Source organism: Peromyscus maniculatus, chromosome 4 (genome assembly GCF_049852395.1).
Source record: "Peromyscus maniculatus bairdii isolate BWxNUB_F1_BW_parent chromosome 4, HU_Pman_BW_mat_3.1, whole genome shotgun sequence".
Lineage (NCBI taxonomy): Eukaryota > Metazoa > Chordata > Mammalia > Rodentia > Cricetidae > Peromyscus > Peromyscus maniculatus.
Window position 1 is genome coordinate 98,778,147 of NC_134855.1, and position 11,600 is coordinate 98,789,746.

Genomic DNA, 11,600 nt, shown 5'->3' on the forward strand with positions numbered 1-11,600 from the left:
TAGTTCCAGGGGATCTGACACCCTCACACAGACACACATGCAGACAAAACACCAATGCACGTAAAAAAAAAAGTTTAAAAAAAAAGACCCAAACGGATCTGCAATGTTGCTAAATATGGGAACCAGAAAGTGAGCCTGGCGTCTGGGGCTTGGAGAAAGAGTCACCACGGGGCTGCCACAGGCAGAGTTGCAGGCAAAGACCTCAGACATATAAAATAAAAAAAATAAATAAATGAAAAGGTGGCCAGGTCTCTGGTCGGTCAGAAGACACCTGGCCGGGTCTTTAGGAGGTGGAGCAGGCGTGGCACGGTGTCAAGGTGGGGCGGAGGCGGTGGCAGGGCCGGGCACCTGGACAGGAGTCCCAATCTCCAGGCGGGCTGGGAAGAAGAAGCCAGGAGAAGGAGGCGTGGCTGGGTCTCTAGGACGGGCCGGGGAGCCGTGGGCGGGTCTCTGGGAGCGAGAGGGAGGCGTGGCCTGATCTCTAAGTGGGTCGGACAGGGTGGGCGGGTCTCTGGGAGCGGGAGGGAGGCGTGGCCTGATCTCTAAGTGGGTTGGACAGGGTAGGCGGGCCTATAGGAGGGGAGGGAGGCGTGACCTGATCTCTAAGTGGGTTGGACAGGGTAGGCGGGTCTCTGGGAGTGGGAGGGAGGCGTGGCCTGATCTCTGATTGGGTCGGACAGGGTGGGCGGGTCTCTGGGAGCGAGAGGGAGGCGTGGCCTGATCTCTAAGTGGGTCGGACAGGGTGGGCGGGTCTCAAGGAGCGAGAGGGAGGCGTGACCTGATCTCTAAGTGGGTTGGACAGGGTAGGCGGGTCTCTGGGAGCGAGAGGGAGGCGTGGCCTGATCTCTAAGTGGGTCGGACAGGGTGGGCGGGTCTCAAGGAGCGAGAGGGAGGCGTGACCTGATCTCTAAGTGGGTTGGACAGGGTAGGCGGGTCTCTGGGAGCGAGAGGGAGGCGTGGCCTGATCTCTAAGTGGGTCGGACGGGGTAGGCGGGTCTCAAGGAGCGAGAGGGAGGCGTGGCCTGATCTCTAAGTGGGTCGGACAGGGTAGGCGGGTCTCAAGGCGGGCGGAAGCATGAACTGATGGCCTAGGTGTCGGGAAGGCGGGGTCGCGTCACTGGGGCGGAAGGGGCGGGACGCGATGTGTATTGCCGGAAGCGAGGGGTGTTTTCAGCACCGGAAGTACCGCGGCAGGGGCTGAATGGCTTAAGCGTCCTGACTAGAACCGAGTGAGAGGCCGTGATGGCGAGCTCGGCAGCCGCAGTCCGCTTCCTTGCTCCGCCTCTGGAGCAGCTCCGGCTCTTGGCAGCGGAGCTGCGGTCGCTTCTGCCTGGAGTGCGGGGTGAGTTGTGGGAATCTGAGGCCCGGGGTTCCGGGCAGGGCGGTCGGGCATCAGGTCAGGGTTCCGCTCACCTGTCTTTTGCTTTCCGGGTGGTCCGGCCTCCCACGCTACACCCTCAAGTCGGCGAAGCCCAGGAGAGAACCGAGCATTTTAATCGCGAGTTGTTTTGGAGAAGACTTAGTGAGTGTCTTTGCCGTTGCAGACTCTTCCCTCATCTCTCCCTGCATCCTAAGCTCTTTCCCCTCTGCTGTCCCCAGAGGAGATGGTAATCCCTCCCGCTCCTCATCCCTTCTGCTACCCATCCTCGGCATTTGAGGCCGAAATATAAAACGATTTCTGGAGTTGTTTTGGAGAGGTTTATGATGGTAAGGGTGGAGAAGGGACGCGTTATCTTAAAAAGTCCGAGTGACGGTTGCAGCTTTAACCCTTTAAATACTAACTTTGGCATCCGCCGCCTCTGCTACCCCCAGATGAGGCAGCCGTCCAAGTGTCAGGGGAAGCCACGATTCTGACCACTCTCTTCTCACGACTTCCACTGCCATCTCCACAGGTGAGCTTTACTTCCGGAATGTTTGTGCTGCCTCTAGTTTTCTTCTCCCCTTACACACTCAAGCCACATTTATTTTTTTTCTATTTATCAAATGAAATTATAGTTCTTACCGCACGGGATTGTTGTGAGGACAGGGTAAAAAGTCTTCTAAATTCAGTCTGAAACTCAGCCAGGTTAGTTCCAATTAATTTTAATTTATAGTTATTTCTCACACATATTCCCCACCTGAAAGATGAGCAAGCAGGTTTAGAGACTCGGGTCAAGATTAATAAATGGTGGAGGTGGGATTAAAAGTCTACAAAGTATCTAAGCAACACCTGTTACACAAAACCCTTTAGTATTAAATTGTTTGTTTACCTATTTATTTTACTTAATTACTAATATGTGGACAATATAAAGTTCAAAAGATACCAAAATATACTAAAATACATATCTTCCCACCCCATTTCTTCTTTCTATCTCATTTCCATTTCCTTCTGTATTATTCCATACAATCTGTTCTGTGCATATATACATCTCTCTGTGTTTCTTTTCACACACTGGTTAGATACTTATAAACATTGCTCTAGACCTTTTAAAAATTAATGTAGCTTAGAAGTTGATTCTTAATGGCACATAAAAAAGTTGCTCAGTTCTTTGTAATGTTTAATAGAATGTAGAGTAACTATAGCAGTTATAAAGCACCCCAGGTGGACGTTTAAACTGTTTCCAACTTGGAGCTATTGTAAACGGCACTGTAGTGAATTGTAAGATATAATCTTTGTGTACACATGTGTGTTGATGGAACAAAATTCCAGAGGTGCAATTACAGGAACAAAGAATTAATGCATTTTAAATAATCCTTTATTATGTAACTAAAAATAAAGTTAGATGCAGGGCTGTGATCAGGAATGCCCGGTGCCACATTTTTCTAGAGCAAATGTACTCCAGAGTAGGTTATTTTATTTAATATCTATGAGTATTTTGCCTGCATGTATGTGCACATGAATTGTGTGCCTGGTGCCAATGGAGGCCAGAAGAGGGCACCGGATCCCCTGGAACTGGAGTTAAAGATGGTTGTGAGCTGCCATGTGGGTTCTGGGAGCTGAACCTGAACCCGGGTCCTCTTCAAGAGCAGCAAACGCTCTTAACCTCTGAGCATCTCTCCAGCCCAAAGAGTAGGTTATTTTATACTGACATATTTGTTGTCTCAATTTTCATAGTAGTTTCAATAACTATATATATCCAAATGTGTGTGTGTGTGTGTGTGTGTGTGTATTTGGTGCTGGGGATTGAACTTTACATATACTATACAAACACTCTATTACTGAGCTACACTCTCAGCCCTGCATGAATGTCTTTTTTTGTTTTTGTTGGTTTTCTATAGACAGGGTTTCTCTGTGCAGCTCTGGCTGTCCTGGAATTCACTCTGTAGACCAGGCTGGCCTTGAACTTACAGAGATCCGCCTGTTTTTGCCTCCCTAGTACTGGGATTAAAGATGTGCATCTGGCTATGAATGTTTTAATATGATAGAAAATTTCTTTTACTACAAACAACTACAAAGATAAATACTCTTTTTCTGCATATCTTAAAACAACTGCTCTCAAACTGTGGGTCGTGGCCCCTTTGGGGCATCAGATGACCTTTGCACTGGCATCACATATCAGATATCTGGCATATCAGATATTTACATTATGATTCATAACAGTAGCAAAATTATGAAATAGCAGTGAAAATATTTTTTGGTTGGGGGTCACCACAACATAAACTATATTAAAGGGTTGTAGCATTAGGAAGGTTGAGAACCACCACTTGTCTTGAATGATTTGGTAATAAGGAAAAAGATAAATTGTATGAGAGCAGACAAAGACAAAATAATGGCATGAGACAGTAGTTGGTCTGTATTTAACAAAAAGACCAGGTGCTGAATATTTTAAGCTTGGTAGAACAAATGCTCAACTTTTCCTTTGTAATACAATTATAACTGTTAGATGTTTGTACACTAATGAGCATGACTGTGTCCTAGTAACACTTTATTTATAAAACCCAACAGTGAGCCTGCATGAGCCTCTGGCCATAATTTGCTTCCTACTGGTCTAAGTGCAGTGATTATCTCATGCCACAACATAATTGCTTAGGATATTAAATAGCAGAAATAAGTTTTTCCTTCATTTTGTATTGCTTTTTTGAATAGTCTGGTATCTACCTAATTTCTTTCTAGTATGGGATGCATACATCATAAACTTGACTTATAATAGGCTTTCAGAAGACATTTGAACATGCTTTATAGATGTTTGATCTCTTTCTCAGTCATTGCTATTGAACATTTGTTCTATTCATTCTGAATTCGTCCATCACTTCATAGGAAACCCAGAGGATCTGTGAGCACATCTATGTTGCCATCAAGGAAATTATTGCAATATATTACTCACTTCCTAAGGATCAGGGTAAGTCACTGTGTATAAACAGTAGTGTTGCATTTAGATCTTTGCTAAGGTAGTAGACTATATCCTGATGTTGCATATTAATATGTAAACATTATTTACCAATATATAAACATTATTATATATGTTTATCTTCAATGTAATATTTTTATATATTTATGTAAATATATTATACATGTCTATTTTTCTTCAGTTTTGAGCATGCGACTTTTCCTCATAAAATAGTCAAAGATAATTTTATAATGTGAGTGACCTCTGTAGCACTCCATTAGGCTAAAGTACAGATGCTACTATGTACCTGTGATTTCCCATTGTTATGCTTTACCTGATTCTTTAAAAAGTGTGGACAGGTGGCGGTGGCGCATGCCTTTAATCCCAGCACTCGGGAGGCAGAGCCAGGCGGATCTCTTTGAGTTCAAGGCCAGCCTGGTGTACAGAGCGAGATCCAGGAAAGGTGCAAAGCTACACAGAGAAACCCTGTCTTGAAAAACCAAACAACAACAACAAAAAAGTGTGTGTGTGTGTGTGTGTGTGTGTGTGTGTGTGTGTGTGTGCAGGTACACACATGGGGAATGGGTTCTCTCATTCCATTGTGGGTTCCTGTGATTAAACTCAGACCATCAGGCTTGTGCAGCAAGTTCTTTTACCTACTGAGCCATCTCAACTGGTTATTTTTAAAAAGATATTATTTATTTAGTGGGTATGGGTGTTTTGCCTTCATGTGTATCTGTGTACCACATGCATGTCTGGTCCCTGCCAAGGTCAGAAGAGGACATTGAATCCCCTGGAACTGAAGTTACAGACAGTGTGATCTGCTATATGGGTTTGGGAATTGAACCTAGGTCCTCTGGAAGAACAGCTAGTTCTCTTAAGTGCTGAACCATATCTTCAGCCCTCAACTGATCCTTTATAAAAATCATTCAGGCCGGGTGGCGGTGGTGCCTTTAATCCCAGTGCTCGGGAGGTAGAGCCAGGTGGATCTCTGTGAGTTCGAGGCCAGCTTGGTCTAAAGAGCGAGATCCAGGACAGGCACCAAAACTACACAGAGAAACCCTGTCTTGAAAAACCAAAACAAACAAACAACAAAAAAAAAAGACCCATTTGTTATTTGTGTGTGTATGTACGTGCACACATGGGTGCATGTGTGTATTCAGGTGCTCATGCATGTGTAGATGAGTACGTGTGGAAGGCAGGACTTTGTGTTTTTGAGAGAATCTTCATTGGAGTTCTCTGCTTCGTCAGCACTGGCATCATAGGACCACTCTGTTTTGACTGCCTTTCTCCTGTAGGTTCTGGGAATTACACTCAAGCTGTCATGTTTACGTGTGACTGGCACTTTATCAAATAGGCTGTCTTCTCAGCCCCTAATTCACTTTTCTTTCCAGTCCATTCTAATTGTTATGTATGCTTGCTGAATCTAAGCTCCATACCCATGCCAAGGCCATCCCTACCCTCCCTCCTCCATCTAGCATTACATCGTACTCTGTTTGAAGACCCTTCACAAGTTAAGAGCCCACCAGCATGGCCTGTAGTTACACCTTTGTTGAAGTTATGCTGAGAAAATAAATGAAAACATGTCATAGTTCATGAGGGTTACTTACAATTGCTTTAAACTTCCAGTGTTTTGTCCATACATATCAAAGGGCCAGTGTCCTTAATGAATGAATGAATACACATGGAAAGATTCCAACACCATTGGAGAACAGGTCTAAGGAATGGCAGGAGGAGCAATAAAATGACATAAGAATTTAAGTAAGACTTGAGTCTTGCACTGGGGCATGATGTAAAGCATGTAGATGTCTGTTACCGCATAGTTCCATAACACTAAGAATCCAGAAAGCAGGTGGTGACTTTTGAAACAACTGGGCTAGTTACTCTTTGGGTTTGCCCGCAGGGATCACCCTGAGAAAGCTGGTACGGAATGCTACTCTGGACATTGTGGATGGCATGGCTCAGCTCCTGGAAGTGCTTACCTCTCCATCTCACAGGTAGCAGTGCTACAGTGTGGGATGACAGCTAGTGGGCTTCCTCAACCCTAACAGCAAAGTTATACATCGGCCCTCATAGTGGACAGTATAAATAACATAATATATATAATATGTAAACAGGAAAGAGGGTTTTAGGAGACAGGAACCTAGGTTATTGATATGTCCTTTTTAATTCCTTTTCCAGCACTGAGAACAGTGACCTCATTTCCTGCAATAGTGTCTCGGTAGCATGCCAACAGGTGCCTGAGATTCCAAAAGGTGGGTAGAAGTAAGCTATTCGCTGCTGCTCAAAGCAGAGAGGCCTCTCAGGTCCAGCTTCCAGCTTTGCCTTACATAAATAATTGAATTTCTATGAAGACTTCAAGTGAAATAATATGTAGTTGATTATCATCAATATTAATGGACTTTAGTACTTTTTGCCATTCCTCATACTGGTTTCTGGTTTGGTTTGGTTTGGGCAGTGCTGGGATTGAGCCCAGTGCATGCCAGCCGAGGGCTCTGCTGCTGAGAACTGCTCCTTAAATTCAGCCGCCTCCTCTTGCTGTGGCTCTGTCTCTTGTTGAACAGATAGTGTTTTCTCTCCTGTGACTGTCCAGGAGCAGCATGGGGGCACACTGCAAGGGTTATAAAGCAGAGCCGGGCAGACTAAGTGGTTGTCAAGAGGACTGTGATACCAAACACCACGGGACAGTTGGGTTTCTTCTGGTGGTGAAATTAAAAAGCCTTTTTAACCCTCTGTCCAGGCAGAGGGTATAGTAAGAACAGTTTTACTTTAAAGCAGTGTTGGTTGCCCTTTGTGGTCTTAAGAGGGAGGCTAGGTTTCTCCTCGAATTCTAGTACTTGTGATAATTTCACTCCTAGATAACAAAGCTGCAGCCCTTTTGATGCTGACAAAGAGTGTGGAGCTTGTGAAAGATGCACATGAAGAGATGGAGCAGGTGAGGGCACTTTCATGACCAGTAGATGAGAACTCATCATGAAGACAAGGAGTTAGTTCCCTGCAACTGGACTGAATGATCCCAGTCTCACTCCTGTCCAGTCTTCCATCTCCCACCATCTCTGGCTTGTGTCTTAGTACCACTTCTCTGTTCCTTACCGGACAAGGAGATGTGGTTTATAGATTGACTCAGTTTTGTAGCCGATAGCAAAGCAGGTGATGGATGGTGGTGGAGTGTTTGCATTTGCATATATGATGATATTTCTTAGGCTGTAGAAGAGTGTGACCCTTACTATGGCCTCTTGAATGATTCCGAGGACAACTCTGACAGCCACAATGATGAGGATGGTGTATTAGGGCTTCCAAGCAATCGGGACTCATACTGGTCACAGGAAGATCAAGAGCTCATAACCCCGTGTCTTGCATTGGTGAGAGCATCGAGAGCTTCCCTCAAGAAAATCCGGGCTTTAGTGGCCGAGAATGGGAAGAAGGAGCAGGTATCCCAGCTGGATGACATTGTGGACATTTCTGATGAGATCAGCCCCAGGTAAGCATGTGTCACACTTGGAAAGAGGAGCACTGTGATCCAAGCTGCTGCTGCTCCAGGGTTTCCTTTCAGCTTTTTATATTTTGAAATTTTTCAAGTCTGAAAGAAATTGAAAAAGTACTTCAGTAAATAGCTCTAAATCCTTTATTTGGATTCTCCCAGTCACCTATTTCCCCTGTATATTTATTTCTTGATAAATAGATATGTTTTTCCTAAATCATTTAGGATATAAAATAATTTTTCACCCCTAAATATTTTATCAACAATCTCCTAAGAACAGATATTCTTAGAGTCACATTCAAGAAATTTAGCATTTGATATAATAATAATATCTAATACTTAGATTTCTCCATTTGTCTCAAAAAATACCTTAATAAATTCCACTTCCATTAAGGTCTCTTACTGCATTGGGTTGGCATCTGTTTAGTTCCTTGCAATCTGGAATAGTCTCTGTCCCTTCTAGTCTGATTTGACATTGGCATTTCAGAATTGCATATTGTAAATACACAACAATATGGGTTTTGAGATTATTTTCTCATAATAGTAATAAAGTTAAACTTTGGGTCAAAGATGTGAGTGTCTGTACTTCCCTCTATATCCAGTTGGGGAGGCACATGATGTTGGTTTTTCTTCTTGTGATAATAAATGTGGTCACATGGTAAAGTCGTGGCCTCTTTAGAAAGGCCCCTTTCCCTAACGTGTCTAGCTCCCATTGATGAACTCTGCCAGTATCACTGACTACACTGATGGTTTCGGATCCTCTTGCTTTGACTCAACTAGTCATTCCTCGTCCTGTGAACCAGGCATTTTTACCCCAGCTTCCTAAATAGGATGTGCTTGTTTCAGTGAACACTGATTGAGTTGCTTTCTGCATCACACGCATACCTACTTACTCAAATTAAGGAACTGAATTGGTTGTGTACTGGAACAACCACACTGAGCTCTGTCCCCCCTTTTTGGTTAATGGTTATATTTTCCTTCTGCTCTTAGTGTGGATGATTTGGTTCTGAGCATATATCCACCTGTGTGTCACCTCACTGTGCGGATCAGTGTAAGTACTAGCTTTGAACTGGTAGAATTTTATTAGTCGCTAATAAGTCTAGTAGTCCCTATAATCTATAGAGCATTTATATCTTTGCCAAACTTGTGTGCATGTATAATAGTTTCACGGTTCTTACATATATTTGTGCTTGATAAAGACTAGCTAAATTTGAGTTATAATATCCATGCACTTTGATACTTGTTTTATAACCACTTGAATAATCATTTGAAAATAGAAAATAGTGCTTTAAAAAGTAAGATTCTTTTTTTGTTAATTTTTTATTTATTAGGGGGAGGGGGCGTATATGCACATATCTGTGTGCAAATGCATGTGCACATATGCAGAGGCCAGAAATTGCTGAGTAGACTCTGTCACTCTACCTTATTACTTTGAGACAGGGTCTGTCACTGAACCTGGAACTAGTCTGGTAGCCAGTAAGCCCTAGTGATCTCGTAATCTCTGTTCCCCATAGTTCTGGGGTAACAGGTAACATGGTCATATCTAATGTACACTTGTAAACACTCTTTGCCACTGAGTCATCATCCCAAGTCAAATTCCTTTTAGAGATCTGATTTTACCGAATCAGTACCATAATACATATTTTGTATGTGTAACACACATATGTATTTATGGTTTTATTGTATTCCTGAAGTGCTACTGCATTTATAGAGTTCTGTTCTTTTATTTTTATGAACTCAAGTTCATACCACTAATGTTACTGGGAAGAAAAGTGAACCTGCCAAGTAATTTAAATTTTATAACAGGATGCGTTGGTTCTAATATTTTATAAATTAGATGGTAGATTAATTAATCTGTAGAATGTTTCAGTAAAACAGATTCTTTGGGACATTAACTTTTAAAAAATTGAATTCTTAAGAAATAAAATTATAAAATTTTTAGCAAGATATTCTATCAATGATCCCAAATACAGAATTATATGAAGTAATTCATAAATATGTATGTACATATATGTGTGTGTGTGTGTGTGTGTGTGTGTGTGTTATTTTATATTGTTGCCATCCATCCCCTTTTGGTTGTGGTATGATACTAGGGATTCCAAGTAGGATATGCCAAGCAAGGGCTCTGCTGCTGGGCTACAGCCCCAGGTCTTGAAATCTTCAGTTTTATCGTTTTGGGCTTCTTAAAGTTCTAAACAGAAATCATAGCCAGAGCCGTCACAAACTCGGTTAGAGTCTCCTTTTTCTCTCTTTTTTGAAATATTCTATGTGTAATCTAGGCTGCCATAAAACTCACTATTCTTCAAGGTTTGAGATCATCCTTTTTTTCCAAATTAAAAAAAAAAAATTAAAATTAGCCAGGCGGCGGTGGTGCACACCTTTAATCCCAGTACTACTGAATCAGAGGCAGGTGGATCTCTGAGTTCGAGACCAGCCTGGTCTATAGAGTGAGAGTTCTAGGACAGCCAGGGCTACACAGAGAAACCTTATCTCAAACAAATAAACACACAAACAAAAATTAGTTAAATTAATTAAAAATTATGAAAACATAATAATGTTACACCAGCACTGTTTTTAAGATCTTGTTAAGTAGGAAAGAATCCATAATGGTACTAACTTAACCTAATTAGCATTTTAAATTGCATTTATTCATTTATTTCTTGTGTATACATACACATGTCACAGTTGTGTATGTGGAGACCAGAGGACGACTGTGGAAGTCTTTCCCAGGAATCATATTCCGGTTGTCAAGTATGGCAGCAAGTGTGCTTACCCAGTGAGCCATCTCATCAGCCCTAATCAGTTTTTTGGTTGTTGAATATTTTATCTTCAAGGCTCTTTTCTTTCTTTCTTTTTTTGACTGAGTGCTGGAGCTCAAACTCAGGTCTTCATGACAGCACAGCACAGCCCCTGTAAGGCTCTTTTTAAATGATTCTCTTATCGTCAATACATGGATCTTCAAGCTCTTTCTTTTGGTGCCAGGGCTCAGGGTGAGTGACCTCTCTCTCTCTTTTTTTTCTAGTCTGCGAAATTGGTGTCTGTTTTAATAAAGGCACTTGAAATTACAAAGTAAGTCTGAAGACTTCTCCGTACTTGGCTTGAGAATAAAATCGTCTGGCCAGCTAGTCTCAAGAACTAACCCCATTTCAGAGAGTTGGGGAGGGAAGCTGCGGGTGTGGGCAGGGTGTGAGCAGCCAGCCTGTGAAGAGGAATGCCTTCTTATTGTAGTTTCCCCTCTGCACCTCCTGGGAATGGCTTTTCCCTTCACGCTGTGTTAATAACTTGTTCTTTTTTCTTCCCAGAACAAGTCATGTGACCCCCCAGCCAGAAGATAGCTGGATCCCTTTACTCATGAGTGCCGTTGATCACTGCATGAGCAGAGTTAAGGAGCTCACTCAGCATGCAGCTGCATTGTGAGCTCCCAGGCCATTCTTACTCCTCTTTCTCCTGCTCCCACAGCCACGATCCAGTGTCTGCTTTTATTTATTTATTTTTATTTTTTTTCCCCTGTGTCTGCTTTTAGAAGTGGAGCTATGATAGGGTGCTTGCTGGATAGAAAGGAGACTTCTGACTGTATTTCGCGAGAGCTTCTTATCAAGATTGTAGGCCAGGACAGATTGGCAGTTATCTATAAATCATATGAGTGTGATATGCTTCTGTGCTAGACACAAAAGAAATTTGTATAAATTTTTGCTCCCAGCTATTTCTTGGAGATTCTTAAGGGAGTTGTCCTATTCTCTATTTTACAGTAAAGTATATTGTTTTATTAAGATTTTGATGATCTCAATAAAATGCTAACCTATGCAACTAAA

General features: G+C 42.6%; 1 protein-coding gene across 1 annotated transcript; it reads left to right on the top strand.

The window, feature by feature from the left end:
- The first annotated feature begins 697 nt into the window (after positions 1 to 697).
- Ccndbp1 (cyclin D1 binding protein 1) lies at positions 698 to 11,600 on the top strand. Its single transcript, XM_042276039.2, has 11 exons — positions 698 to 1,342; positions 1,463 to 1,522; positions 1,813 to 1,892; positions 4,238 to 4,319; positions 6,211 to 6,304; positions 6,489 to 6,562; positions 7,166 to 7,242; positions 7,511 to 7,788; positions 8,779 to 8,839; positions 10,811 to 10,857; positions 11,091 to 11,600. The coding sequence occupies exons 1-11, from the start codon at positions 1,243 to 1,245 to the stop codon at positions 11,203 to 11,205; spliced, it is 1,068 nt and encodes a 355-aa protein (XP_042131973.2). The 5' UTR covers positions 698 to 1,242; the 3' UTR covers positions 11,206 to 11,600.

Excerpts from the sequence above, each read along its gene's own strand:
- Ccndbp1 (XM_042276039.2), top strand. The coding sequence starts at position 1,243 with ATGGCGAGCTCGGCAGCCGCAGTCCGCTTCCTTGCTCCGCCTCTGGAG. Across the intron at positions 1,893-4,237 it reads TTCCACTGCCATCTCCACAG|GAAACCCAGAGGATCTGTGA; the intron begins GTGAGCTTTACT and ends ATCACTTCATAG. Across the intron at positions 10,858-11,090 it reads AAGGCACTTGAAATTACAAA|AACAAGTCATGTGACCCCCC; the intron begins GTAAGTCTGAAG and ends TTTTCTTCCCAG.